General features: G+C 42.8%; 2 protein-coding genes across 4 annotated transcripts in view; both read right to left on the bottom strand.

Annotated features, from left to right (window-relative positions):
- MAML2 (mastermind like transcriptional coactivator 2) overlaps positions 1-13,258 on the bottom strand; it is a 402,720-nt gene extending 389,462 nt beyond the window's left edge. Inside the window, exon 1 of the mRNA XM_019974975.2 lies at positions 12,339-13,258. Within this exon, the coding sequence (XP_019830534.2) occupies positions 12,339-12,857 (519 nt within the window). The 5' untranslated portion in view covers positions 12,858-13,258. The remainder of the gene's footprint in view (positions 1-12,338) is intronic.
- Positions 13,259-15,839: 2,581 nt separating this feature from the next.
- Positions 15,840-27,029, bottom strand: part of CCDC82 (coiled-coil domain containing 82) — a 33,328-nt gene continuing 22,138 nt past the window's right edge. For all 3 annotated transcript variants that reach the window (XM_019974977.2, XM_019974984.2, XM_019974979.2), the window contains 2 exons: positions 21,618-21,803; positions 15,840-17,810 (listed from right to left, as the gene is read on the bottom strand). In XM_019974977.2, the coding sequence (XP_019830536.2) occupies positions 17,742-17,810; positions 21,618-21,803 (255 nt within the window). In that variant the 3' untranslated portion in view covers positions 15,840-17,741. The remainder of the gene's footprint in view (positions 17,811-21,617; positions 21,804-27,029) is intronic.

Below are 27,029 nucleotides of genomic sequence, written 5' to 3'. Positions count from 1 at the left end.
AGACACTTACCAAGTGCCCCTCATTGTTTTTCCAGGAAGGAAAGTTAGCACTTTCCAGGGATGTAAAAGGGCTTGACTAAGTTGCTACTAGCTGGTATCAGTCAGAGCACGGGGACCTTCAACATTCAATTCCCAGGCCAGTCCTCTCAATTATCACTAATAAGTATAAGAAGGAAAATATAGTATTACTGTATCACTCCCTCTTTATTTATTTGTTCATTTATTGTGATGCATAAGAGGGAAAAAATGAGGCACTCAGAATAATTTGTTACCAAAAAAAAAAAAAAAACAAAAACAACAACAAGGGGAGACATTAGACACTCTGCTCTTCAAGACAGAATGTTTACTTTCCCCCAGGCGCCATACTCACTGGCAAAGTCTTCTGTGACCTAGAAGACCGAAGGCAATTACATTGCCGATATATATCTGCTATGCTGCTTGACTCTCCCAGGGGCAGCATAAGAGTGCAAGGGGAGTGACGTCTTTATGAGGTTAACCCTTTTCTGTTTCAAGAGGAGACAACCGAAGGCAGATGTGTTCTGTGAAGCGTAACAAGAATCGCTGGAAATTTGGTACTTAGGAGGAACGACAGCACCAAGCCGTCATCCGGAAGGGAAAAAATAAACTGTGCAGAGGAGCGGTGAGCTGGTGGAGCCTATGAGAACACTGATGTCCATGAAGTGAAAGTGAGATGGTAAAATAGCAGGGTGGGGAGCTGAATTATAATACAGGGTGAAGAGACTAAGGAGGAAGCAAGGAAACTAATGTCTGTTAAGCTCTACCACGTGCCAGACAACATGGTGGGTTCTTTTATGGATTATTATCATTATACAATCCTCACAACCTTTGGAGATAATTTCTATTATCCCAAAAAGCAGAAAGTGAGTCTTCAAAGATGTTAAGTAACCAGTCCTGGGGTAATACACCTAAGAGACCAGACTGTCTTCCATGCTAAGGTTTTCTGGTTCTGATTCAGTCAACTGCTACTAAGTTGCAAACCACCCTCAAAACTTAGTGGCTTGAAGCAATTACGCAATATTTCCCATGATCCTCTAAGCTGTCTGGGCAGGTCCTCTGCTGACCCCACGGGGGCCCATTCACTCACCTGGCTGCACTGAGCTGGAGAATTGGCTGATCTAAGATGGCCTCACTCCTGTGTTGGCAGTGGGTGCTGGTGGGAGGCTGGGGCACCTCGGTTCTCAGCATGTGGATGCTCATCCTCCAGCTGGCACGCCCAGCTTCATGATACAGTGGTCTCAGTGTCCCAAGCAGGTTGTTTTATTTTTCTGTTGGTTTGTTTGCCATTTTACTAAAGTATGATTGACAATAAAGAGCTGTATCTATTTAACATATACAACTCAATGAGCTGGGGATAAGTAAACACCCAGAAAACAATCATCACCATCAAGGTCAAAAACATATCCATCACTTCCCAAAGTTTTCTCCTGTCCTCTATTTTTATTTACTTATTTGTTTATCCATGGTAAGAACACTTAAGACTAACCCTTAACAAATTTTAAATCCAGAAGGACTTCTTAAAGCCCATCCTCAGAAGTAGCGCAATGCCATTTTCTGTCACATACTTTTGGTTAAAACAAGTCACAAGGCTATTCAAGTTTCAAGGGAAGAAAGAGCATCCACTTCCCAATGGAAGGAGAGTTAAAGTCACATTACGAAGGGCATGTGGCACGGAAGGAATCATGGGATCACTTAAAAAACAACTCACCATAATCTCTGAATTCTGTGTTCCTTCTACTACCAAAGTGAAGTGAAAGTCGTTCAGTAGCGTCTGACTCTTTGCGACCCCATGGACTACAGAGCCTATGGAATTCTCCAGGCCAGAATACTTTAGTGGGTAGCCCTTCCCTTTCCAGGGGATCTTCCCAACCCAGGAATCAAACCCAGGTCTCCTGCATTGCAGGCAGATTCTTTACCAGCTGAGCCACAAGGGAAACCTAAGAACACTGGAGTGGGTATCTGATCCCTTCTCCAGCAGATGTTCCGGACCCAGGAATTGAACTGGAGTCTCCTGCACTGCAAACCTTGAATATAAATCCCACACTACCCCTCAGTGTTCTTTTTATAGATTTATTAATGGGACTACTTTTTATAAGCGGGAATAGATGTCAGAAATTTCTAGCTCTATCTCGACTGCTACTGGAACCTGGAGTGTTTGCTTTTAAATGGGTCTTAATTTTTTAAATGGGTCTTAATTAATTTCTTAATTGTGAGAAAAGGGTTTGATCCGTTATCTCTTAAAGGGCTTATAGACTGTATACGTTGATAGAATAGTGTCTATTTTTACATCAATAGCCCTCTTGGGGGAGGGGCAAGATGGAGATGAGAGAAGGTTGGAAATGAGATGGCTTCTATTTTGCCACGTACTGCCTGTCTCATTGCTGTAGGTTAGGAATTGGGGGAGGGGGCTGGTAGTGAGCCAAGAAATGTCCTTCCCATGGGTGGTTGAAATCTTCCACGATCTGGGTGCTGTTCGGATCATCTCCATTTATTATATTCTAAGGCGGCGTGGGTCCTCCAGCATTATACCAAGAATAAGAGTACAGGCCCTTGCTCTAAGCGCGTCTAGACCAGGTTAGACAAAACATTTCCCATACAACACACACTCACAGCAGCGAAGCCGACAGTGGAGGCAAGAAGGCTCTTGAGCTGGTCTCTTCCTGAGGGAGCCGGGAGCGTTCTCTGAAAGATATTGTTGCCTAGTCTTTGCAAGATCAGGTTCCCAAGGAGAACACTGATGTTTAATTTAGCACAAAGACAGCTCAGAATCTCTCTCTGGGGGACTGAGCCTGCAAAAAGACCCACATGCAAAGAATCTAAGCGAGAAAAAGAAGCTCTTGTCGGTGCGATGGCTACAGGACTTGGGCGCAACTCTCCTAAACGCGCGCTTGTGCCTGGTGTTTCCGTCAGGAGGACCGCTGCTCTTTCTCGTTTACCCTTGTGTCTGTACTTTGCTCTTTTTCAACACCTCTGTGAAACAACCAAAGAGGATAATACCACCAGCACACAGGTTTTGCTGTCTGAAATTACACGGTGCAGTGTGGCAATCACATGTGCAAGCCTTAGCCGGTTTAGCAAGTATGGGCCTACTGAGGTGAACAACAATGAAAAATTAGCTTCTCAGCTGCTCGGCCAGAGGATGTTTTTATTTTTACATAATTTAGACTCCAGAGACCTCCAGAAATGAGCAGTGTACACTGAAGTACGGCAATCGTCATTCCAAAGACACAGCACAGTACACACTGTATTCAATTAAGCCACTTCTTTGCACCCTGGTTACCATGACTCTAAGAGATTATACTATGTATCCAACAAAGCCCTGGTAAGTTATTAGCAGCTGAAGCAAACTTTGGCCTTAAGTAAATTTTCTGGGGAAAAAAAAAGAAAAGACATGTAATTAACTTTCTGTTCAAATTCTTCAGAGCTACCTGAAAAGAAGCCTGTTGTGCAGTGAGGAATTCAAGATGCTGGGCTTCATGTGGGTGAGAGTTATTAGAGTGCTGGAAAACTCAACCACATTTCTGACAAAAGAGAACTTTTAAAACGACAATGTTAATGATTCCACGCTAACATAGGAACCGGCTATGACTCAGGAAGCAAGAACACTGTTAAAAACAAATATCAAGCACAACGAACCCAACACGAGTTTGATTGTACCTTGCCACAGAATATTATCCTTCAAGAGGAGGAGGAGGGTCTGAGTTTAAATGATGGTGAATAAAGAGACTAAAAGAAAAGTTTTAACTACAGTCTGTGCTGAGTTAGAACCAGCAAATCTGTCCTTGTTCAAACATCATCCACCGAGAACAAGACTATTCTCATTCTAATCCTGTCACTTCACAGAAACACTGTGCTTTTGATTAAGAATCATCCTCACAGAAACTTGCTTTGAAACCTTGGCAACATTCTCCTCGCATTTCTTATGGAAAGTCACACTTGAGGAGGTACTGAGCAAAGAAGAGATTCCAGGCGAAGAACCACATCAAGGCTTGACGTTTTCAGCATGCTCCAGGTCGGGGTTGGGAAGAGGGCAGATTCGGGCTGCGTGTTTGTGTGCGGCTGCTGTGAGAGGACCGATTCCCTAGCAACTCGAGAGAGGGACCTGGCTCTCAAAAGCGCACATTTAAATCTCCACAGCAGGGAACTGCTACCTCTTTGTGACTCTCTGACCAGATTCCCTTAAGAATTATTCATCAGTCTGAATGAATAATTCAGTTAAATGGGTAAATTTGGACTCTTCCATTCTAATCATTCCAAATTCTCAACAGATAGTCCCAATTTCTCATTGACTCACACAACCCACCCACCATACTCCCTGGGCAACTGAATGGAAACCGAGCCTTTATTCTTGAAGAGGCAAGGAGTCAATCTCTGACTCTAGTCAAGTTCTAGATGAGGCATCCTGGAGTCCCAGGAGTGGAAGAGATATTAATTGATCTTGTTCTGAAGAAGGGTACTAGTCAACCCATTTCAGAGAAATGTAAACCCGTCCCAGACAGCATCTCCATAGTAAACTCCTTAAGGAAACTGGATAATGTGGTATACTTCACTATCCATTTAAAATAAACAAAAAGAGAAAAGCCGTATCCTTCCACAAAATATCCCTGACATCCTCTTGGAGGTAGAATCCTGAGCGGGAAAACCGTGACTCTGACTTGCGTATATCACTTCTCACATTAATAAGAACAACAGTTAAAAGTTACTGAGCCTCCTCTAGGTGCTAGGAAGTTACCTCCCTCACTCACCAACCCTATGTAGTTAGTTTTAGGACTATCATTCCATTTTACAGGTGAGAAAACTGAGACTGGAGAGTTTAATTAACCAAGAAGTGGTGAGCCACTGAGAGAGGAGCTGTGATTTGAAACTAGATCGTCTCTCCCCCACCCCAGATTCTTAAGTGCTATGCTTATCTTGCCTCTGTCAGCTGATGTTAAAACATCCCCACCCATTTCAGACTGTAAATTCTAAAAAGACAAAGGCTATATCAAATTGCTCATCGTGGATATATTCATTGTCTTTGTATAGAATAAATTATTTATTGAATTAATGGATAAGTTCCCCAAACTCTAAAGAGCACCCATGTTCACAATCGTGATAAGAAATTTCAGGACTTTTGCTAAAACCATTAAGACCCACGGGGACCACAATGCATGTCAAATACTGTTATAGCCATTCCTTCGACCCTACTCTCTAGCTTTATTCAAGCCTCATTGAGAATGTGTAAACCTCTCTCTACATCCTCTCTCCAAGGAAACAGAACAGCTTTCATTCTTTCCACCCAACCCTTGGATATGCGTAGGAAAGGGCCAGAGCTGAGCGGTGGAGAGAGAGCCCACAGGAGCTGTGCTTGGTATCTCAGCATCCTGCCTCCAGTCAAGGCCGGAAGGAGTTGCTAGTTCTTCCCCTTGGCCATCCACTCCACCGGGAGCCATCCCTGTGCTCTGTGAACATGGACCAAATAGGGGAAACTGCTACCGACCGACCTCAGGGCAAGTAAGATGTCTGTAACACACCGGCAATTAAAAAGCAAGGAAGAAAGCCAGCGCATCTCAAAGACCATCTGGACTCACAGCTTCTTATAAATTTCTGCGCACGATTTTTTGTTTGTTTGTTTTAATGAAAAGACCTTTTCCAAGTTAGTAAACTCATTTGTTGGAAAGGTCAGTTTACACATCCAGAGAACCCACGAGGGCAATCCTGATTTGAGCTGGAAGGCCTAGCCAGCCTATCAAAAGAGGTGTAGCTGGTTCTGCTTCTTTTAGCTTCTCTTCTGCGTCTAGCAACTGTGCTTTTAAAACCATCTCCTTTCGATGCCAAAGGCCATGTCACACTGTATATAACTCACAGTGAATGGGAGAAGTGTGTAAATAGCAAGGCATTAAGCAGCTCAAGGGACTTGAAGATAGGTAATAGAGAACACTTAGGCAGTGCGCGATGAGAAGAGGCTGCTGGAGGGGAAATGTAATACTTGTCTTCAAGTATATGAAGGATTGTTATTGCTTCAGAGACACTGACTCCTCTGAGCCTTCCTTGCCAGACCATTTCCCAGGGCCTCCGATACACTCTTCCCTGGTGGCTCAGATGGTAAAGAATCTGCCTGCAATGCAGGGGACTCGGGTTTGATCCCTGAGTCCGGAAGATCCCCTGGAGAAGGAAATGGTTACCCACTCCAGTATCCTTGCCTGGAGAATCCCATGGACAGAGGCGCCTGGTGAGCTACAGTCCATGGGGTCACAAAGAGTCGGAGGCAACGGAGTGACTTTCACTTCACTGATACACTCTTGCTGGAGCTCGAGACCCTCCGGGGTGGGAGGATCGACTTTGCATGGGCCCCTCACTGCTCACATCCAACCACAGGGTCAGCCAGGCTCCACTCTCTGTCCCCAAACAACCAAGGTTTACCCAGATCTGCACTCACTGGCCCCGGCACTCACTTCCATCTTCTCTCTTGCTCTTCCCAGGCCTGCTGGGAACCTACATTCTCCTTACAGCACTGCCTGACCTGGGTTTGACTCTCTCTGCTGCTGGACGACTAACAGCACTCTTGTTTTGAGCACCCACTATGTGTCAGGCACTACATTAATTGTTTTGCTAAAGAATATTAGCTTTATTTTACAGATGAAGATTTCCCAGGTGGTGCAGTGGTAAACAATCCACCTGCCAGTGCTGAAGTAGGCTAGAGATGTGGGTTCGATCCCTGGGTCAGGAAGATCTCCTGGAGAAGGTAATGGCAAGCCACTCCCGTATTCTTTCTTGGAGGACCCCATGGACAGAGGAGCCTGGCTGGCTGCAGTCCATGGGGCTCCAAAGAGTCGGACATGACTTAGTGACTAAACTGCAACAAAAATCCAAAACAGCAATATCACATAGGGCCACTTTTAAGGAAAGAAACATCCTTGTCCATCCTTGAACAGAGCACCTCCAAAGACACTAGTGCTGTGTTAAGATCATGTCTGCTTATATTGATGCCCACAGTTCCAACCAAATGAGATTTTATACTTGAGACAGATTATAACAACTATCCAATTTGGGTTGCTACTGAGCAACAGATGAAGATACTCACACCCCAAAAGAAGAAAATTATTTCCCCAAGCTCACACAGGTAGAAGATGTGAAGTAGGGATCATACAAGATTCAACTAGAAAATCTGTGCATGAAATTCTTCTACTTATCAAATCTCTAAGCCTCAGTTTCCTTATTTGTAAACTAGTCTAATGTTGCCTAGTCACCTCTCTCTTTTTTTGAGCATTACATAAACACATAATAACAGTGTCTGGATATTCTAGGGCTCAATACATATTTATTCTTTTCTCTCTGAATTTCTTTATCAGTTTTGGTCCATTCTACCCAGTTAAGCATTTCACTGTTACCGTGTAAACATGGTGTTGATTTGCCAACTAGCCTGTAAGTAAGAAGGGACTAGGTATTTAGCTGTATTTTCCCATTCTCCCACAGAACCTGTTAAAGTGTGAGGGAAATCATCATGAAAATGCAGAAGAAAGAATTTAGAATTGTTTTCATTAAACATGATCCTACCTATGAATGTATAAAAGAGACAGGATTAAAGCACAAGGAAGTCGTGGAGTCCACTTGGAATGGTTTAGCTGCCACGCATAGCAGAACTGGATTTTTTTTTTTTCCCAAATTTCCCTAATAAGCTTTTGGAGATTAAATAGCAGGGCTAAACACAAACACACACAACAACAACAATGAAAACAAAAACAGCTACTCAAGCTACTTCATTTGAAAACCCATGTTTGTCTTGTAACTTAACAAAAGGTTTACCGGCATAGGGGAGTCATACAGCGTCAAACTTTAAGGTTTAGAAAAACTTGATAAACATTACCTAGCAATGATATTATTTCAAAGAAAACAGAGGCCTTCTATAAACAAACATTGACCTAAACAAGCAAGATGTCTTGGTGACATAATTGCATTACTCTGCTGGCAAAACAAGCTTTCCATCCATTTTTGATAAAGGATTGTACCAACTTCTCTCTCCACTTGAACTCTTTTGCCTTTGTGAGATCTTATATTTACTGGAAAGAAGTCATAGGAAGGTCCTGGATAAATAAGAACTCTCTCTTTATTATTTGTTCTGGAAAACAGAACAAAAATAGGTCAGTTCTTAAGGAAATGATGGCTGCATATATAAATAATGTAAACACTCCTATCACTGTCCCAGGGAGGATATTCATCACATGGACAGCTACAGACTCGCAGATCTGGCCAATGAAGTGTTTCTATTCTCAGCCCCCATCCCACGCACAGCCCTCCAATTCTGAATTGTCAATTGGAAACTTGATTATTATCAGTTAAAAATAACTGGGGAACTCTGGCAATGATTTAACTTGTTTGACTTTCTTAAGCTAACAATTAACATTTTAGACTATTGTTGACAAAATATTTAACTTTCCTGTACCATTTGTGCAAACAACTTTTCTAATATTCCTGACACACTCTGACAGACACACCTTTCCGAAGCTGCTTAGGTCTGTGCAAGGGCCGTAGAAGACCCTAAACACTTTCACACTGTTGCACATTTTAACTAGGATTTCCTGGGACCTCTGAGAACGCTTAAGTACACTGATAACTCAGTTTTATCTTGACAGCACTGAATTTGAAATATAATCCCTCTATTTACAATAAAAGCTATTTCACTATTTAAAACAGACACTGAAAGCTTAAGTACACTTTTAATCCCTGGAAAAACTGGTATTATGATTCCTTGTTTAGCATTTATTATTAGTAATACTAGTAATAATGCCTTGCATTTCTGCAGTGCTTAATTTTTTCCAAAGACTATCCAGAAACACACACATTCATTTCTTTTCTCAACAAGCCAGGGCAGCATTATTGTTCTGTCTTGCAGATGACTGCTAAGTAACTTGTCCTGGGTCACCCAGCTGGTTAGTGATCAAGCAGGCCCAGAACCGAGGATACAGATTCCTTGTCCGATCTGTTTTCTTTCCTCCACACTATGTTAGGGAGAAGATAATCTCTGAAGCCAAAGATGACTTGGAACCACTTATCTATCTATCCTAGCAACACAGTCTAAGCAACAACAACAACAAAAAGGAGCCTGTCTCAGGCAAAAGGGAAAGATTAATAATGCACCACGGAAGCTCTAAACCTTTCTGTCCCATGGACCAGCAATTATTCAGTTTCACAGTTCATTCAAAGACTCAAACATACTTCACCGGGAAATGATTTAGTGCCGAAAGCCTGCTCCAAGTGGTTAGAAAGGCAGACCTGCTTAAACCCTTACAATCCAGGCCCTCCGAAAGGCCCTGTTCCTGCCGTCTCTGCAGTAAAGGGGCTTCCTCTGAACTTGAACTTGAGCTAAATGAAGAAATTGGCTGAGTAAGGGCTACAGAATTAGGCTATGTGGACAGAATTAGAACCGGCTTGGAGGTTATTCTGACATTGTTCTGGAAACTTAGGCTATTGAAAATCTCAGACATTGTACATGTCTTGCGGTATCACGCCCCTCAAAGTCAACAATCACCCAAAGAATGGAGGTTCTCTTTCCACTCTCACTGAAAAATTACTGACTTTATACACGGCATTGTACTAGCAGGTATGCAGGATACAGACCTCTCGTCTGAGGGCACTGTGCATATTCGATTTTAGATGATCAATATTTTCTCCCTTTCTTCAAAGGACATTTATGGCCACTTAGGGCATACGAATAAACTATTAAAGGGATACCTTCCACACACCGAGACAGAAATCAATCTGGTTATGGACAGAGCAGTAAGAAGGGACACCCATTCTGTGCAAAGGCCCCTTTAAATGGATGGTGTTTCTGAAAAGAAGAGCCTGAGTGAAGTGAGACCAGCAGATTTAACTGGCTTAGTGAATCACTCCCAAACGCCCAGGCCTCCCCTTTGGACACAATGTTATCAGGTTAATACAGTACTTGCATCACCATCTCTGAGTACTATGCTGAGTAACAAAGAGCCAAATTTAGAAGCTAAAATGGAGAAGGGAATTTCCAATAACCAAAAGGGGGGTGGTGGATCACCCCTTGTCATGGCACAGGTCTGCAGTGAAAAGCCACCATCAGAAATACACTGGTCTTTTCACTCCTTACATGCACAGCACATCTCATCAATCCTCGCGGCGCTTGCAGAGGGAGCCCCTCTAAGGGGGTGTTTCAGGAGATGACTGATAGTGAGGAGAGAGAGAGAAAGTAGATTCCCCTTTAGAAAAGGAGGGACAGAGCAGCTACCTCTGGCTTCTTAGGGCACTAAGCCTCCAGCCGGGAGAGGCCAGACACCTCCCAGCACGGACACTGTTGACATAAAGTTACAATCACCACTGAAGTTGGTTTCATTTCGCATCCCCAAAACCCCAAGAAAAAGAGGCAGCCTCAGCTTCCTTCCAAGTAGGAGGAGAGCAAAAAAAAAAAAAAAATGAAAGAACAAGGCCATAAGCAGACACCTTCCTTGCAGCCGCTGGGATGTGAAGGCCACATCCAGTCTTGGCACTCAGGACAGAGATCTGTCTTCTCTGGGGCTGGGCGCCTAGTTCCCTGTATCACCCCCAGAAACACTTACCAGGAGACTGTGAAGCATACAAGGCTGTATTATTGGGAGACTTGCAGACAGATTATAAATTTACTGAGGACAATCAAGGCATTTAGATGCTTTTGGCCGCAAATGCCAGTGACACACACACATACAAACCTCATTCTTCTTTCCATTCGAGTGATTCTTTACCCACTACTCCCCACCCCCAGCATCTTTCTTTCATGAAACAAACTCCCATTGCTGTCCTAGGGAATTCCAGAGAGAGGTGAGGATATAGCAGGTGGAAAGGAATGGAAATTAGGCCTGAAAGCATGAAATAACCCCACAGGCTAACTGTATCCAAGGATAAAACAACAAACATTGAGCAGTTTAACTGTTAGCTGTTATCTCTCATCTGGAATTGGCACCAGGAAGTTGCAGTTCTAGGCATCCCAGGCAAAATGTGTGTGTGTGGTGGAACAGAACAGAACCAATTCAGCCCCCAGACTTTCTAGAAACTTCACCACCAGAGACCCAGGCCAGGGATACGGAGGAACCACAGAGAAGCTTCCAGGGGCCTGGCTAGAGGATGCTCTCTCCCCAGAGCTCCTTCTCAAGCTCCCTCCAAGAAAGAGTTCGACCCAGTGCCTTCCTCTCCTTTGGGCTTTTTGAGGACATTTCAGCTTGGATGGCCATTTCCTGTTGCTGACTTTCATTAGGGCTGGCTTGGGCACATGGAAGCTGTTCCGCGAGTGGACACGGGACTTCTGAAGCCCCAAGGAACTCAGAAACGGAGGAAGCTTGCAGGGCCACAGGGCTGCGGGGCTCCACCTTCTACCCAGAGGCCATGGCCCCAGCAGCTTTGGGGGGAAAGCCCGCACAGGCCAGGCGATCACCTGACCAGGACTGGCATCAGAAACCAATGAGTCAAGGACTACTCCCTTTGGGGTGGGGTGTGTCTGCGCCTCTGAGGAAGAACTTCCAGCCAGAAGCCTAATCACAACTCTCAGGTCGGGTACTCTGTCGCCAGGAGTGGCAGAGGACAAGGCACTTTCTAGGACGAAAAACTGGAAACAGCCCCTTGGTGCCTGCACACTTTACTGAAGGCTGCAAGTCAGCACTCTCTGATTGCAGTGCCTGCGGAAAGAAGCTAGGTGGGGACAGTGGGGGAGTCTGTAGGGAAACCAGGGAGCAGGCCTCTCAAAAACATTCCCTCACCCGTCTTGGGGAGAATTCCCCAAGTTTTTGAGTGAGGGGGCGCTCAGGGAACTTGCTCTGTTAGGGATGACCACTTGTGTTCTCTTGACCCAAGGAGAAGGGGCCACTTCAAAGAAGGAAAGGGAAATGGGACAAGAAGGAAAAGGCTTGGCTAAAGGTCAGCTGGACTGGCTGCTAAACACACGCTTTCAGGCTAAGCATGGCTTGTTGGGCCTAATCAGCGCTGGCCTGCCAAAGCGAGAGGTTCCTTGAGGCAAGGCCTTCTTCAGTGGCTCAGATCTTGCAGCTTGGAGCCAACCTTTCTGCAGTCTGCCGACCCCAGAGAAAACTCTGGGAAACTCAAGTTTCTTACCCTTTAAGAAATACTCTACAGGTGGAGGAAAACCAATGCACAAGCAACCGCAGAACTTGAGGAGGAAGGGTTTAACAACACAGCACCAACCAGACGCCCAACGGCCTTTGGGGTGGTCAGGTGGCACCGCAGCCCTCCGCACTGTCTTCCACTCGGCATCAGGCCGAGACCAGCGTCCGCCCTGACCGAAGGCCACAAGACCACCGACAGAATGAGGAGAAAACCAGGTGTCTTACCGCAATGAGGGCCGAGTTCCTCTGGTCCCCTGGGGTGGAAGCCGGTGGCTGTTGCTGCTGCTCGCCATCGATCCCACCACTGCCACCACTGCTGCTACTGCTCCGCAGGTGCTGCTGGTGGTGATGATGATAGTCCGGCGGGGGCGCTGGGGCCGCGGGCGCTGCCGTCTGGGAAGCCGTCGGAGGGGCGGCGGGCGCCGGCGGAGGGGCTGTCGCGGTGGCAGTGGAGGCAGTGGCCTTGGTGTGCTTGCCGGCCTTCCTGGCCCCCTGGCCGTGCTGGACGAGGCTCAGGAGCTGCAAGGTACTCTCTCTTTCCCGGTCCGAGCTCTCGGCCCTACCCCGTTCGTAGCGTCCTTCACAGCTCAGGTGGTGCTGGCGGCAGACGGCGATGCGAGCTCGAAGGCGCTCCACGATGGCACTGTGCACTCTCGGGGTGACCGAGCCCCCTCCAAGGAGCCCCGCCCCGGGGGCCCCCCCTAGCCCTCCCGTGGGGGCCTGCGGGGGCGCTGTGTCCCCCATCTTACTGGACACAATGATTGCTGCCCGTGGGATGGTGAGGTGGTGGGAGGCTATAGCCGGTTAGCACAGGCAAATCTGCTTTTGACAATGTGCGCTCAGAGCTCAGGACCACATGAATAGAGGTCTTCAGAGGCTGGGGGCGGTGTGGGGGGGTGCGTAGTGGAGAAGGTATGGGGGAGGGGAGTGAGTAAAAAGAGGGTGAGGAGGAAGAACAGAAACCAATGGCAGAGGATAAGTTGGAAACAAACCCTGATCAACTTGCTCTAATTGTATTTGACAGCTCTGGAGAAGTTGGAGCGAGTTAGTGGGGATTCCCCCCGCCCCCCCCACCCACCAAGCTGACAAGAGCCACTAGGTACTTTGTAAACACACGATCTGGGGGTTAGAGCAAGAATTCAGGGATTGTCAAGCAAGAGACAGGAACAGACAGCAAAGGGAATTGTGAGAGGTATTAATAGAGAGCTGGACTCCCCCCCCTCACCTAGTTGTTTCCGAAGATTCTTTTATGGGGATGTTTCTGCAGAGGAACCCATATCTACCATGCTCTCTGTAACCCACGGCCTTTACTTTTCCTCAATTTTTTTTTTTTTTTTAAAGTGCTGTTTCAGAAGCTTTTTGAAGTCAATGTTCAAAACGTACAAAAATCAAACAGAGACTGTCTTTTGGCTTTTAATTTTTCCTCCCTTTCCCTTTGCTCCGGTGTTTTCTCCTCTTTGGGGGGTGCTGTAGGATGTGGTCTTCTCCCCAAAGAGGGAGACAGCTTTTCAATTGTTAATGTCAGTAATTGGACTTCTGGACCATGCTTTTTTCTTCAGCTAATCCAATCACCGGTAAAATCCTCATTCCCTCTAAGGTTTCCCAGCCTTAAATGAAAGCAGTCTGAAGTCACTAGCCACTGAGAGAGAGATCCTTCAACATATTTTTTTTTTCCTTCTTCTTTCCCGCTTACGTTTCTAGTCCTCACCCCCGGCTCGATTCTAATACAGTATCAAGAGAGACAAACTCTTCCGAGAGTAATTTACAAACGATGGTCAAACTTACAAACTTCCAGCAAATTGCACCGAGTCATGTCCAGCCACTTTTCTGTCCACTTTTGTACATTCCATCCCCGGCCAGTGGATCTGAGGGTCTGGACTCGCAATAAGCAATGTGGTTCTATCTCTTGGATTGCTCCGCTTTTAGAGATGGAAAAGAAAGTAGCCGGTCTTTTCCTTTCTCTTTTTCCCGTCTGTTGTTCGCCGCTGGGCTGACACTGGCTCCGCCGCCCGGAGTCACGGCGATACACAGGCTTTCATTGTGCTCCGATAGGAGAGGGAGAGAAAGAGAGAGAGTGAGACAGAGGGAGAAAGAGAGAGCCAGCGAGCTGCAGGGGGGTGGGGGGCGGAGGGCGGGGGAGCGCTCGCCCGAGGCTCCCTGGTGGAAGGCGGGTGCCACTGCACGGGCGAGCAAGGCGGCCGGCGCGGGGAAAGGGGAACGCAGAGGGCCTCCCAGCGGCAAGAAGTGGAGGATCCCGAAGCCTGTGCATCTCGGCGTCGGCGCGCGCAGCTCGCACTCCGGCTCGGCTCGGGCAGGAGGGCGGGACGTTGGGGAAATTCCCCAACCTCTACCCGACTACTTCACCAGCCCGAAATGGTGCAGAAATTCCCGGCCAGGGGATGTATTTTCCCTGCCAGATCTCCGTTACGCTTTCCCCTCTCCACCCCCCGAGGATATCACTTTCATTTTTCAGTATGTTGTCAATGACACCCCTGAGCACTCTAGCGAGAGTTAGGTGAACACGGAGGAAATGTTCCTGGGTGTCAGAAAGGGAGGCGTAGGGTGTGTGCGTATTGGGAGAAACGGAGGAGTGGGTGCAGAGAAGAAATTAACATCGTTAGCTCCTAAAGGGCAGGCGAGTCTGTCTACCTGCTAGCCTGTTTTGTCTGTCTCTGGTTAAGTCAATCTGGGATCACAAGCATATCAGTAAAAATAACTAAAATATTCTACCACGATGAAATTACAAATACCAGTTCTCAGAAAGAAAAAAAACACAACAGATTTTTCTGAAAATACAAGATTCCCTATGACAAACCTAATGCAAGATCTGGGGCCTTCTCGGTAGTCTGTTTACATATACAACGAGGAAAATCATTATACAGAAGTCCAGTTTCAAGTTCACTAACACAAAACAAATAGATCTCTGACACACATTGTTGTCTCCTCATCTTCAGATAATCCTACCTTTAAGCTCTCAAAATGCATGTTGGATTCTGCCGATTACCAATTATGGAGGATAAACTAAAGTGAGCACAATATTGTTCTAGTCAGGACCATATAGTCTGTTATGCTCATTTGGAAGTCATTTGGATTTGAGGTGTCAAGCAATGGGGCTTTGTTAATTTAAACCACCTCTGGCATCTCAGTGACAAGGTCCTGCTTCAAACTGAGCTGTGGACAGAAATGAGTAAGATCAGTGCAAACACTTTAAGACTGGATTTATCTACAGTTTAGTTCTCGATAGGCTGGCCTACATTAGTTCATTTTATTTTCACGAATTCTAGAATGTTATTTTGGAATTTGGGACAAGTGCATTCTGATGGAATGTAACTTTTAACTTTTCATTGGAACATACTGCTGTCTGTCCCTTCCAAGGCTAAGTTCGTCATCACTCATGGAGAAAGGCAGAAATATCTTTTTTAGGTATGCAAATCTGAAAGGAGAACTCTCTCATGAAGTGTCATTAAAAAGTGAAGGAGTTCTGATCATTTCAGACTTGGTTTTTAAAAGGTGTATTCATTATACATTATCTTCTGTTACTATCAGCACTTTATATTCAGCAATCATACTTGATAAAAGAGAAAAACTTTAATAAATGTAAACACTGTTCACGCTACACTTCTGCAGTAGCATGGATTTTGACAAGTAACACAGTTTTTGGTCAAAGCTGCTATTTCTAAATGATATAAACTTTTATTTCTAAGCTAGACAAGAACACACCTTAAAAACTTGTCCAGCAACAATTTAATGAATTTTCCTACTATATTCTAGTGATGTAGGACACTCCTTTACAGTCTTTTGTACACATTTGCCCTTTACAGCCATTTAAATTCAAGCCGACATCATTATCATCCACCACCTCATTTCCATTCACATCATTACTACTTATTTAGTCACTGTTTCAGGCACAGTACTTTGCATATCTCCCTCCAATCCACCAACAATCCTGAGGGACAGGAATTATTAACCCTTTATAAATGAGGAAACTGAGGCTTATTGAAAATAAACTATTTAAACTAACTAGGAAGTAACAGATCAGGACTTGAACTCAAGCCTGATTTCAAACCTAACCTTTCTTAACCACTGGACTTGCTGCTTCAGTATCAAGGGTGCAAAGAGTTACAGGGAAACCAGACTATACCCAGAATAGCTCCAGGGCTGCAATTACACCTCAATCAACATGCTGGAGTCTAAGCAAGTCCTATAATACCTCCAAGAAATGAGTAGTGAATAGAACTACTCATTTGAGTATGAGAGCAGACAAGTGAGAAAATATGCTCAATTATATCCAGCTGCCAATAAAATAAACATTTCTTTTTTCCTTGTCTTCCCCTTTTATGGAACTGTTCCCTGTTATATCTCTAAAGCTTCTGTAAGGGCCCTATGAGTTTTTTTTAAAGCATTAGTTCCTTTTTATTTGTCCATCTGTCTTCCTCATCATCTTTACTGTTCATAGCTACCTAACATAAAGCATTTAATGCTATAGTGATAAATGTCAAGATCTCAAAACTTCATAGGTATGTGAGACTTGTAAGCTTACAAACTATTTTTTGTTATATAGAATCAGTGATATTATCAATGATGATAATAAAATAATACAGTATGTCATGATACCTACTAAAGTTAACTGTAATTTTTCAACATTGTGTTTTCTTCTAGACTACTTGCTTTTGGCCCCCTGATCCATGCTAATTTTCATTTCCTGACAGCCTGTCTCTTTGCAGTTCTTTTGGTGTAATCACGTACAAAAGTCTCTTGTACTCTCCAAACACCTACTGAAGAAGCTTGCTTGGTTGCAATGACCTCAGACATCAGCAAAACTACTTATCAGCATTTCCTGAGCAACAGTCAGAATACTGTTCTAACAAGAAAAATGTTTCAAGTCAACAAGAAGCATGACCTAGGAACTGAGTCAGCTGCCATTAAAAGTCCTTAAAGTCATTAGTGCTTTCATTTTTATAAATTAAGTGAATGCTATTTATAAGAATAGATAAAATATTTTTAACTTTCAGTTGGTACGTTCACTCTTCAGTTGGTTCAAACTTGTCTGTAGTGTCACATACAAGAAATGATGCTCCCAAAGTCTTTACAGATACTTTAGAGATCATTCTTTTGTTTTCCTTGGACTTCTTTTTTGACAAATCATTCACGATCTTCACCCTTCCCAATTGGCCATCATTTTTCCTATACTCTGCCCTATATCTTTTTGGACACCATATCTTCAACTTTCAACTGCAACTTCATATAGCTAAGGATTATTTCCATATAACAGACAAATAAGAATAGAGATGCATGATTAAAAATTTCCATTTCATACTTTTTAAAAAGGTATGCACTCTTCACATGAAAAGTCAGCATCAGCATTCTCACAACTTTGATATAAAGGCACTGTTATACAACTTTCAAATACACTTAAAGTTAGGCTTGTGTTTTCTATGTACAGTAGATAAAAGTTTTATTAGACTGCAGAGTGTTGTTTCATGGAAATTAAGATGAACATGTTTCACACAAGATATTTTGCATGAAGCTATACATAAAATATATGAATAGGTCACATGATACAGAGAAACAAGACTTGTGATCTTCACATTTACAGGAATTTACAAAATCTTCTCTGAAGGAAATGTGTTAAAATTCAAACTTCTCCTCTTTAAAGTAATCCGCCAAATTGAGATATTCTTGAAGTTGACCATATTTCTGTGTATACAATAAAAAAGCTAGTTATTTTCCTCAAAGCAGTGAAGATAAACTAGGCCTTTTCAATCTACAGACACAAATAGGAACAAGTCTATCTCATGGCAATCATGAACAAATATCTTTTTATTATAAACAGGGACTCAATTTCAAATAAGCATTTCTAATTCATAGAAAGCATTGGTAAGAGATCAAAATGAACATTATTATTAACTTCATAACTGTCTGGTAAATTGTAAGTTTTCTATTATCATATTTATAGTAGAAGTGTAACAACTTCAATAACTTATTCAACAAAAATTTGTTAAACATGTAACATATATCATATACTTTGCTAATCCGCACGCATGCTAAATTGCTTCAGTCATGTCTGACTCTTTGCGGCCCTATGGACTGTAGTCCGCCAGGCTCCTCCATCCATGGGATTCTCCAGGGAAGAATACTGGAGTGGGTTGCCATGCCCTTTCCATTGCTTTCCCTGCCTCTAAGAACAGAGTTCACCAATGACAACCAATAACAAGGGGCATAAAGAACATGGACACTGCTATGAGGGTTCAGAAGAAAGGTTATGGTTAGCTGAGGTGACCAGGAAGAGTGGCATTTGAGCTGTCCTAGAGGAAAAGACTTGGTAGGCAACGGTCTGGTGGAGAGTTTTCTCTAGGAGACAGAAATCCACAAAACAGTGACAAGACAGAAAAGTACAGGGTTTGACTGCAGTCTGAGGTTTTCCAGGGGAACTGAGAGAGAAGACTGAACCAAAGAGGTGGTCAGAGAATAAAAAGTATGAAAGATGAGGTTACAGAGTTTAGCAATAATGTGACAGGCAATGGAAAGCTGACAAAGGTGTTCAGTTCAGTCGCTCAGTCGTGTCTGACTCTTTGTGACCCCATGAAAGTGTTAGGGCAGGAAACTGACACAATCTGAGATGTATATATATATATATATATATATATTTTTTTTTTTTTTTTTTAAGGGTAAAACATCCAGTCTAGAATGGTTTGGCAGCTAGTTATGAGTCTACTATAATAATTTAGGTAATGAAGGCCTAAATCTGAGTGACAGCAATGAAGATGGGAGAGTAAAGACCAGGGCCGGACAAGAGGAGAGAGGAGCTGGGACGGTTTGGAGATTTCAAGGTTGACAGAGTTCAAGTGCTTCCTTCTGCTGGGGAGATGAACTGACCTAACGGTTTCTTAGCTCTCCTTATGAGCTCTGCTTCTGCTTCCAATAAAACGAGAGATGGTGTTGATAGCTCTGACGTTTATGGTGATAGGGACTGAAACCTGATGTCCCTATTGACATACTTTTTTCACTTCCTGGTCTTCTGTGTTCACTACCTCATACCAACAATCCTGTCTTCAACTTCCCTGGAAATCCCACCATCAAAGGTACTCTCAAAGAAAAATCGTTTGTCAGCATTTGCCAGTGGCATATGACATTCTGTTCTTCACTTCTAATTTAGAACGAGGCATGTTTTACTATTATAGTTATTATATATTTTATCATAATTTTCTTATCATTCTTTCTTTTCTTACACTTGAGTTGCTCCTATCCTTTTACTATCGTTAGGTTAAAATCAGATCTCCTAGTTAAACTGTTAGGAGGAAGAAGAAGAAGAATGAAGTCAGTCTAGTTGGCAGGTCTTTGGGAAGAAATCCTGAGAGATTCCAAGATAATGGAAGAAAAATGCTTGGAGGAAGAAGAGGCAGGTAAGGGAAAAAGCAAGGTGTGAAACACAAGCTGGGGGAGGAAAGACAGGAACAGAGTTTGTACAAGGTGAGAGAAGAGGCTCACACTGATAACTGATAGCTAAGAGCAGAAAGTGCCATGTACGTGCCACTTAAGGAGCACAGAGCCCAGGTTCTAAAGATTTAGGGTAGCTGTGGCCAAGAAGAAGGCATGCAGCACAGGAACACAGGCAGTGCTACTACTCGAAGGCAAACACATTCTGATGGGGAGGCGGAGTGATGTGGAGCAATGTCAGGGCACCTGATAAATTCTGCACTTCAATCATAGCACAGAAAGTTGCCTATGGGTTTACACTGGCTAATAAACTTCTTTGGTTTCTAGGAAATCTTTTGAGAATATCTACTGACAAATATTTTTAAAGTAGGAGGGCTCTCAAAAAGAGAACGAAGTTGTTTGGTATTTTATGTGAAAAAATATGCATGTTGTCCTAAATATGCACCATCCTGAAATACTTTCAATGCCCAATGCTGTGTTATTTTTTTAAGCATAATGTGATGCTTGGCTTTCTTAAGAATCTTTTTCTTCTTGCAGGTCCCTTCTGTTTTCACAAACTTTGTTAAGCTTTCTCTAAGGTACATGATTTGGAAATGCTTTTACTTCTTTCTGTAAGAAGTTAAATGTTCTTTCCCATATATAAAATTATTATATAGTATGTACAATACAACAGTAATTTTGCTACACCTAGTACATAATTCTTTTAATTGGTATCCCAAAAGGTCTTTCAAGTCCACTAGAGGGTTGGTAACACTTCGATGCATCAATAAAAGCACTTAAGAATTTCATGTCACTGAGGAAAACGAAGTTGGGACTTACTGGATAAGTGATGGCTCTTCCCCATGGCAAATGAGGAAGCACAGAGAAGGATAGGGAGGAAAGAACTGTGAGTGAGTGAGAGAAGTGGAAGCAAAGTAAAAGAAACAAAGCTGAAGAGAGTAAAATGAAACTAGACAACTGAAGGGTCAAGATGTGGGGAGCAGGCAAGGAGACCCCTGGCTGATGGTTTGTGGTGGGTGGGTAACTGTCAAAAGGGAATCCGACCTTGATGTCCTCCTCTGGCTCAGGACACCCCTGTGGGACATGCCATGTCCTAAGAAGTTCTGTTTTGTCTGTTCTCGTGTTCTTTCCCTTGGCTCGTGCATTTATTCTCCAAGCTCTCTTTTTATTTTCCTGTTTTACAAATTTCCCTATGATATAAATAACTCAGGCTTTTTTTTTTTTTAAGATTAAATATATGGTTGATCTGAGTATCAACTCCTATCTGAGTTGATACCTGAAAATCTCCTATCTGTTCTCTCTTACACAGTCATGTAACTGGACTTGCTTTAGAAGACTGCGATGTTAGCATCCTTGCATTCTTTCCATGTACCGTAACAATTCTAAAAGCTCTGTGAGCAGACCAGAGCTTATGAGCTGCCAGCAGATCTTCGGGAATCCAGTGCACTCTTCAAAATCCCCACTTTATCCTTGATATCAAATTTAGTGATCAACAGGATATGGAGGAATCAAAATCAGTGCCGTGGCCTGAAACCTCTGCATTCCCCTTCATCTTCAGTTACAGTGCTCACTGCTCAGTCCCACGTCCTCAGGAAGAGGATGTGGGTGTATTAGAACTGGCAGCCGAGGTCCTTTCCTCAGATTGGCACCAGGGCTTCTTCACTCTCAGGTCTCAAGAACTATTCTAAAGATAGGAAGCAGACAAGCAGAGGTGAGTCCTAAACTTTGTCGAAGAAAATAAGGGGACTTAATATATATGTAAGGAAAACCACACATACATAAAAGTGAAAGGACAGAGTCCTTCATTAAAGGACTGTATTACTGCTGATTAAAATGTATCTGATGAGCTAAGTGAACACTTAGAACATCAGGGCACTTCTTCAGGGTACGACAATGATGAGCATGAAAGGAATGGGTGGAAGAAGAGAAAATACAAAGACAGGGAGAGAAGGAGAGGTTCTCTTTTAAAAGTCACTGTCTTCTATTCTCATAATTCATATCCTTTTGCTGATCAGTAGTAGGCCGCAGAACCTACTGAATGAAATTGTTCTTCTTTATTCACCTTACCTCCTTAATCCAGCCACTGTTTTCTGACTGACTGAAAATTCTTTCCACTGTTTCTTTAACCTCTTCATCCTCAACCTCTTCTGTCTTTGCAATGGAGCAACACTCTTGGTACAGCTCGAATTTAAAATGTTTCAGTTTATGGTAAATTCTGGTTCGCTCAGCACAAATTCTGCCAACAGTAAACACCTAAATCAAGAAATAAACATCATCTGGTATATGAAATGAATATATAGTAGTGAAAGTACAGCCTTTCTGGTTTTCAGATTTTCTTTAAAATAGAATCCATGCATTATTTTTCAAAATTTTTATACAATAATTCCTTTACCTTCTTTTATTTATACAACCAAGTTAACAAAAAACCGAGCAACTGCTATGTTTCAAGTACTGAGTTAAGCACTGGAGATACAGAAATAAAATATGTGCCTTCTATACCAGGGGAATTTACACTGCTGGGAGAAAACAACAACGTGCCAAATGCAATGCACAAGAGGCAATCAAGGTACCGAGAAGGGACAATTAACACAATCCAGAAAAAAGAACAGTTCTAAATTAGGTGATGTGTGAACTAAGTCTTTAGAAAACAGTTAGTCAAGTTTGGGAAAGAGGATAAAGATGGCTTGTAAGGCAAAAGGATAGCCATACCCCAAAGCAAGAAAAGCATGCAAGCTACTATACACACAGTTACTGAGGTAAAAATGCCTGAATTATGATAATTTTCTATCTTATAAACCAGCAATCCCTAACATTTTTGGCACTGGGAACCAGGTTCATGAAAAACATCCCCCCCCCGCCCCCCAGACCTGGACAGGGGAATGATTTTGGGATAGAACTTTATTTCTATCATTATAACATCAGCTCCACCTCAGATTATCAGGCATTAGATTCCGGAGGTTGGGAACTCCTGTTACAAACATGTAAACTCAAACAGGCTCTCATACCAATATTAAAAATAGAGCACTTTTAACCAAATATTTTTTTTCCAAAACATTCTGCAAAGCAAAAAATAACTTTGTGTTTAGTTATATTTTTTATCTTAATTAATGTGTGCTAAGTCACTTCAGTTGTTTCTGACCTTTTGTGACCCCATGGACTGTAACCCTCCAGGCTCCTGTCCATGGGATTAAGAATACTGGAGTGGGCTGCCATTGCCTTCTCCAGGGATCTTGCCCACCCAGGGACTGAACCTGCATCTCTTACCTCTCCTGCACTGGCAGGCGGGTTCTTTAGTGCCCCCTGCATAGCCCTAATACTGGAGTGGGTTGCCATGTCCTCCTCGAGGGAATCTTCCCAACACAGGGATCGAACCCAGGTCTCCCACATTACAGGCAGATTCTTTACTGTCTGAGCCACCAGCGAAGCCCAAGAATACTGGAGTGGGTAGCCTACCCCTTCTCCAGGGGATCTTTCCAACTAAGGAATCAAACTGGGGTCTCCTGCATTGGAGGTGGATTCTTTACCAGGTGAACCACCAGGGAAGCCCCTTAATTAATGAGTCTGATGTAATTATAAACATTAATATTTTATTATTAGCAAACTGTAAAAATTTTTATTTGTATGTTTATGTGGACTTCTAGGATCTTATGATTAAGAATACTCTTCTTGTGAACTCAACCATCCATTCTCTTTTAGAATGTTTTCAATGTGTACTTTGTTACACACATCTATAGCTAAAATTGGAAAACAGTGTCACCGCACTGACCTCATTAAATGTAACTGTACCTACATTATTTCACTCACTGTAGAAAATGCATCAGAAAGGACTTCAAATTTTATAACATGACCAATCTTATTCTCATGGAGTAACCTCAGGAAATAGACTAAGTTCCTCCTAATTTACGTTATTTGTCTTTGTGTCTACATACATGATGGGTTATGCTTTCGTGAATTCAGTAAGAGTGATACAGTTACGTTATTGACCTATGCAACTTGTAGTCTATCTGGCAAAGAACTGTGCTGTTTTTCTGAAGTCACACTGTAGGGATCACACAGGTGATGAGTTAAATAAACAATACAAAAGTATATTGGCAAAAATGAATAAAAGTTAAATATGATGGTCAGTAACAGCTTTGATGCATTGTTTTGTAAAGATGGCATTTGGGATATTTTCTAACGTTTCTTAAAATTTCAAAATGCTGATGAAAAGCACATCCGTATTTCTGTATGATTTGGGAAAATCTGCTTTTCAGATCATCAGAAACAATCAGGTATTACTGTTCATGGCTTGCTTACTGTAAGCACTGTTCCCATTGAAACATTATCATCAAACCAGTCATATAAATTACAGTTCAGCTGCCAATACCTCCCACTTTAAATACAAAGATAATACAACAGTCGCAGTGAACTCTACGGGGAAGTCCATTTCTGCCATTCAAGTAGATGATGCAGGAGAACTCTCTTATGGCTGGTCTAGGTAAGATATGGTAGAAGAATAATACAATTTTTTGTTTTTATTACATTGTATTCTGTATTTCCACAAAACAAGAATTTATTTGTATAAAGATTTTGAGTTGGAACAAAAGGAAAGGAGAAGTGTTTAAGATTTTCTATTTTAATTTCTTTTTCCAGTATGAAACAAAACTATCTACTGAGAATCCTTTTCATTTCTAATTCCTACCCTCTTGGTGTCTACCTTACACTTAGTTTAGTGACACTGGAGGTCAATAAACCCAAAATTACCTTTAGAATATTCTCATACTATTTTTTTCCCCCAAATGTGAGCACATTTTATATGGAAGAGCCTAAATCAGTGTTAGTAAGGCTTCATAAAAAGCAGTAAATATACACAGTAAATGTACATAGTTGTTGCATACACTGCAAGTGGACCTCTCCTTTCACCCCTTCCCTGTTTTAGTGTATTGTCACAGACAACTATACCTTATGAATTAATGTTTATACAACACAGCAAGTTCTAAAAGCAAGTAAATCAAATCTATACTGCTAGAATAGTGTCCTTAAATGTCCAGAAATGTATTTAGACAGTACTTTTAATTAACTAATTGCATTTCTAAACATTAAGGACACTACTTGGGGGAAGTTATCTGGGGGCTCTGTGGTTAGGACTCAGTGCTTTCACTGCTAAGGGCCCAAGTTCAGTATCTGGTTGGGGAACTAAGATCCCACAAGCCACACAGTGTAGCCAAAAGAAAAAGAAAAAAAAAAAAAATAGAGACGCTATTCTAACAAGATAAGACAATATTTTTAAAAATTGCCAGAGAGAAAGAGAAATGGTAAGTTTTGTGATTATTATCTCAAAGCAGATAAGTGATACAGAAATGATCCTTAATCCACTGTGTAGGGTTAGTATAGTTCTATGAACTGATAAATCTGAAGATAACTGAGTCATCTCAGTTATCAGTGTGAACTAGGGGCCTGACATAGCCAAAGATTAATCAGAAACAAAGCTAAAAATTGTCATCCAATTTTCCTAAAGCAGAAGATGGTGACTGCAAAGCAACAGAAATATCTGATCTGTAATTTATTAGACATAACACGTAGGAATGTGAATCGACACTGTTTAACAAACTGAAGCAAGGAAATACAATGAACATGCATTATGCACATTTTAAACACGTTTTTAACACTGTGGGTAGCTTTTTGAGGTATTTCTTTAGGCCCTCATATACAGAGAAGCAACCAGTTCCTTAAGGAAATTAAAGTATGGAGAAGAAAGAGAAAAGATCTTCAAGGAAAGAGGGATGGGAAGAAGTCTATTGTCTATTTCCAGGTCTCTAAGAACACTGGGCTTCCCTGGTGGCACAGACGTGAAGAATCCGCCCGCAATGCAGGAGACCTGGGTTCGATCTCTGGGTTGGGAAGATCCCCTGGAGGAGAGCATGGCAACCCGCTCCAGCATTCTTGCCTGCAGAATCCCATGGACAGAGGTGCCTGGCGGGCTACAGTCCACGGGGTCACAAAGAGTCGGACACGACTGAGTAACAAAGCACAGCTAAAAACGTTAAGTGCAACAAGCTGAGTTAAGGGATTCTATTCCCTCTCAGCCTGTTCTTTGCATGGATGCATTACACGTGGTTAGGCTTCCTTGGTGGCTCGGATGGTAAGAACCTGCCTGAGTGCAGGAGAACTGGGTTCAATCCATGGGTTGGGAAGATCCTCTGAAGAAGGGAATGGCTAACCCATTCCAGTATTCTTGCCTGGAGGATTCCATGGACAGAGAAGCCATACAGTCCACGGGGTGGCAAAGAGTCGGAGGCAGTTGAATGACTAACACTTTCACTTTTCACCTTTTTTATTACACATGGCCATCTGCCTCTTCTCACTGGATCTTAAGTGTCTTGAGGAGTCTGGACAGACTCTGGGCAAAACTGAAAAACTTGTTAGTCCTCCTAACTGCCTTTCAGATCTCAAGTCTCTTTCCTCCAGGTGATTTCCTTCTCCTGTAATGCCCTCAGATATCACCACAAGCTGGTGGTCCAGAGCTCTGATCTCAGTACTCTATCCAAGACTGTTGTAGCTAAAACTATAGCCACTCCTCAGTATCCTCAGGGGTTGGTTCCAGGACCCTCCCTGATAGCAAAATCTGCAGATGCCAGAGTTTTACATTTGGGCTTCTCTATCTGCAGATTAAACCAACCACAGGTGTAAAAATAGTATAGTTAAACCGTGAACAACATAGGTTTGAACTGCATGGACCCATGTAGACATGGAGTTTTTAAAAATAAATATACAGTTGGTCCTCTGTATCAGTGGATGAGGAATCTACAGAGGGAAGTCTAGAGGAAGCTCTCAATTTTAATATTTTTTGTACTTGTAAGTGTAATCATTTTACAAAGAGTAAAAAATAAAGAGAAGTAGTCTGCATCTGCATCTTTTTTTTTTTCTGTCTTCACACTGTACTGTTCTGCTCTTGTCTATCAGATACTTCATGTATTTAAAATATTTTCTTCTGTTTTGTCTATTCATTCAAAATTAATAGTACCTTAAATATACAGTGATGGTTCTAGGCTCTGAAACACCGCTGATGTAGTCTAAGTTGAAGCACAGTTTTCCTTCAAACCTCATTACTGGGGTGAATTTGAAAGTGTTAGTCACTCATTTGCGTCTGACTCTGTGCGACCCTATGGACCGTAGCCCGCCAGGCTCCTCTGTCTATGGGATTCTCCAGGCAAGAATACTGGAGTGAGTTGCCATGCCCTCCTCCAGGGGATTGCCCAACCCAGGGATCAAACCCTGGTCTCCCACACTGCAGGCAGACCCTTTACCATCTGTAGTGAAGTGAAGTCACTCAGTCGTGTCCTACTCTTTGCAACCCCATGGACTGTAGCCTACAACATTCCTCCATCCATGGGATTTTCCAGGCAAGAGTACTGGAGTGGGTTGCCATCTTTAATTATTTGTTTGTAGATTGTCAATTTGGTAGACGATCTGGCCTAAAATTTCCATTGGGGTCAAATT

The sequence above is a fragment of the Bos indicus genome, chromosome 15 (assembly GCF_029378745.1).
Source record: "Bos indicus isolate NIAB-ARS_2022 breed Sahiwal x Tharparkar chromosome 15, NIAB-ARS_B.indTharparkar_mat_pri_1.0, whole genome shotgun sequence".
NCBI lineage: Eukaryota > Metazoa > Chordata > Mammalia > Artiodactyla > Bovidae > Bos > Bos indicus.
This window is presented reverse-complemented; position numbering and strand designations above follow the sequence as displayed.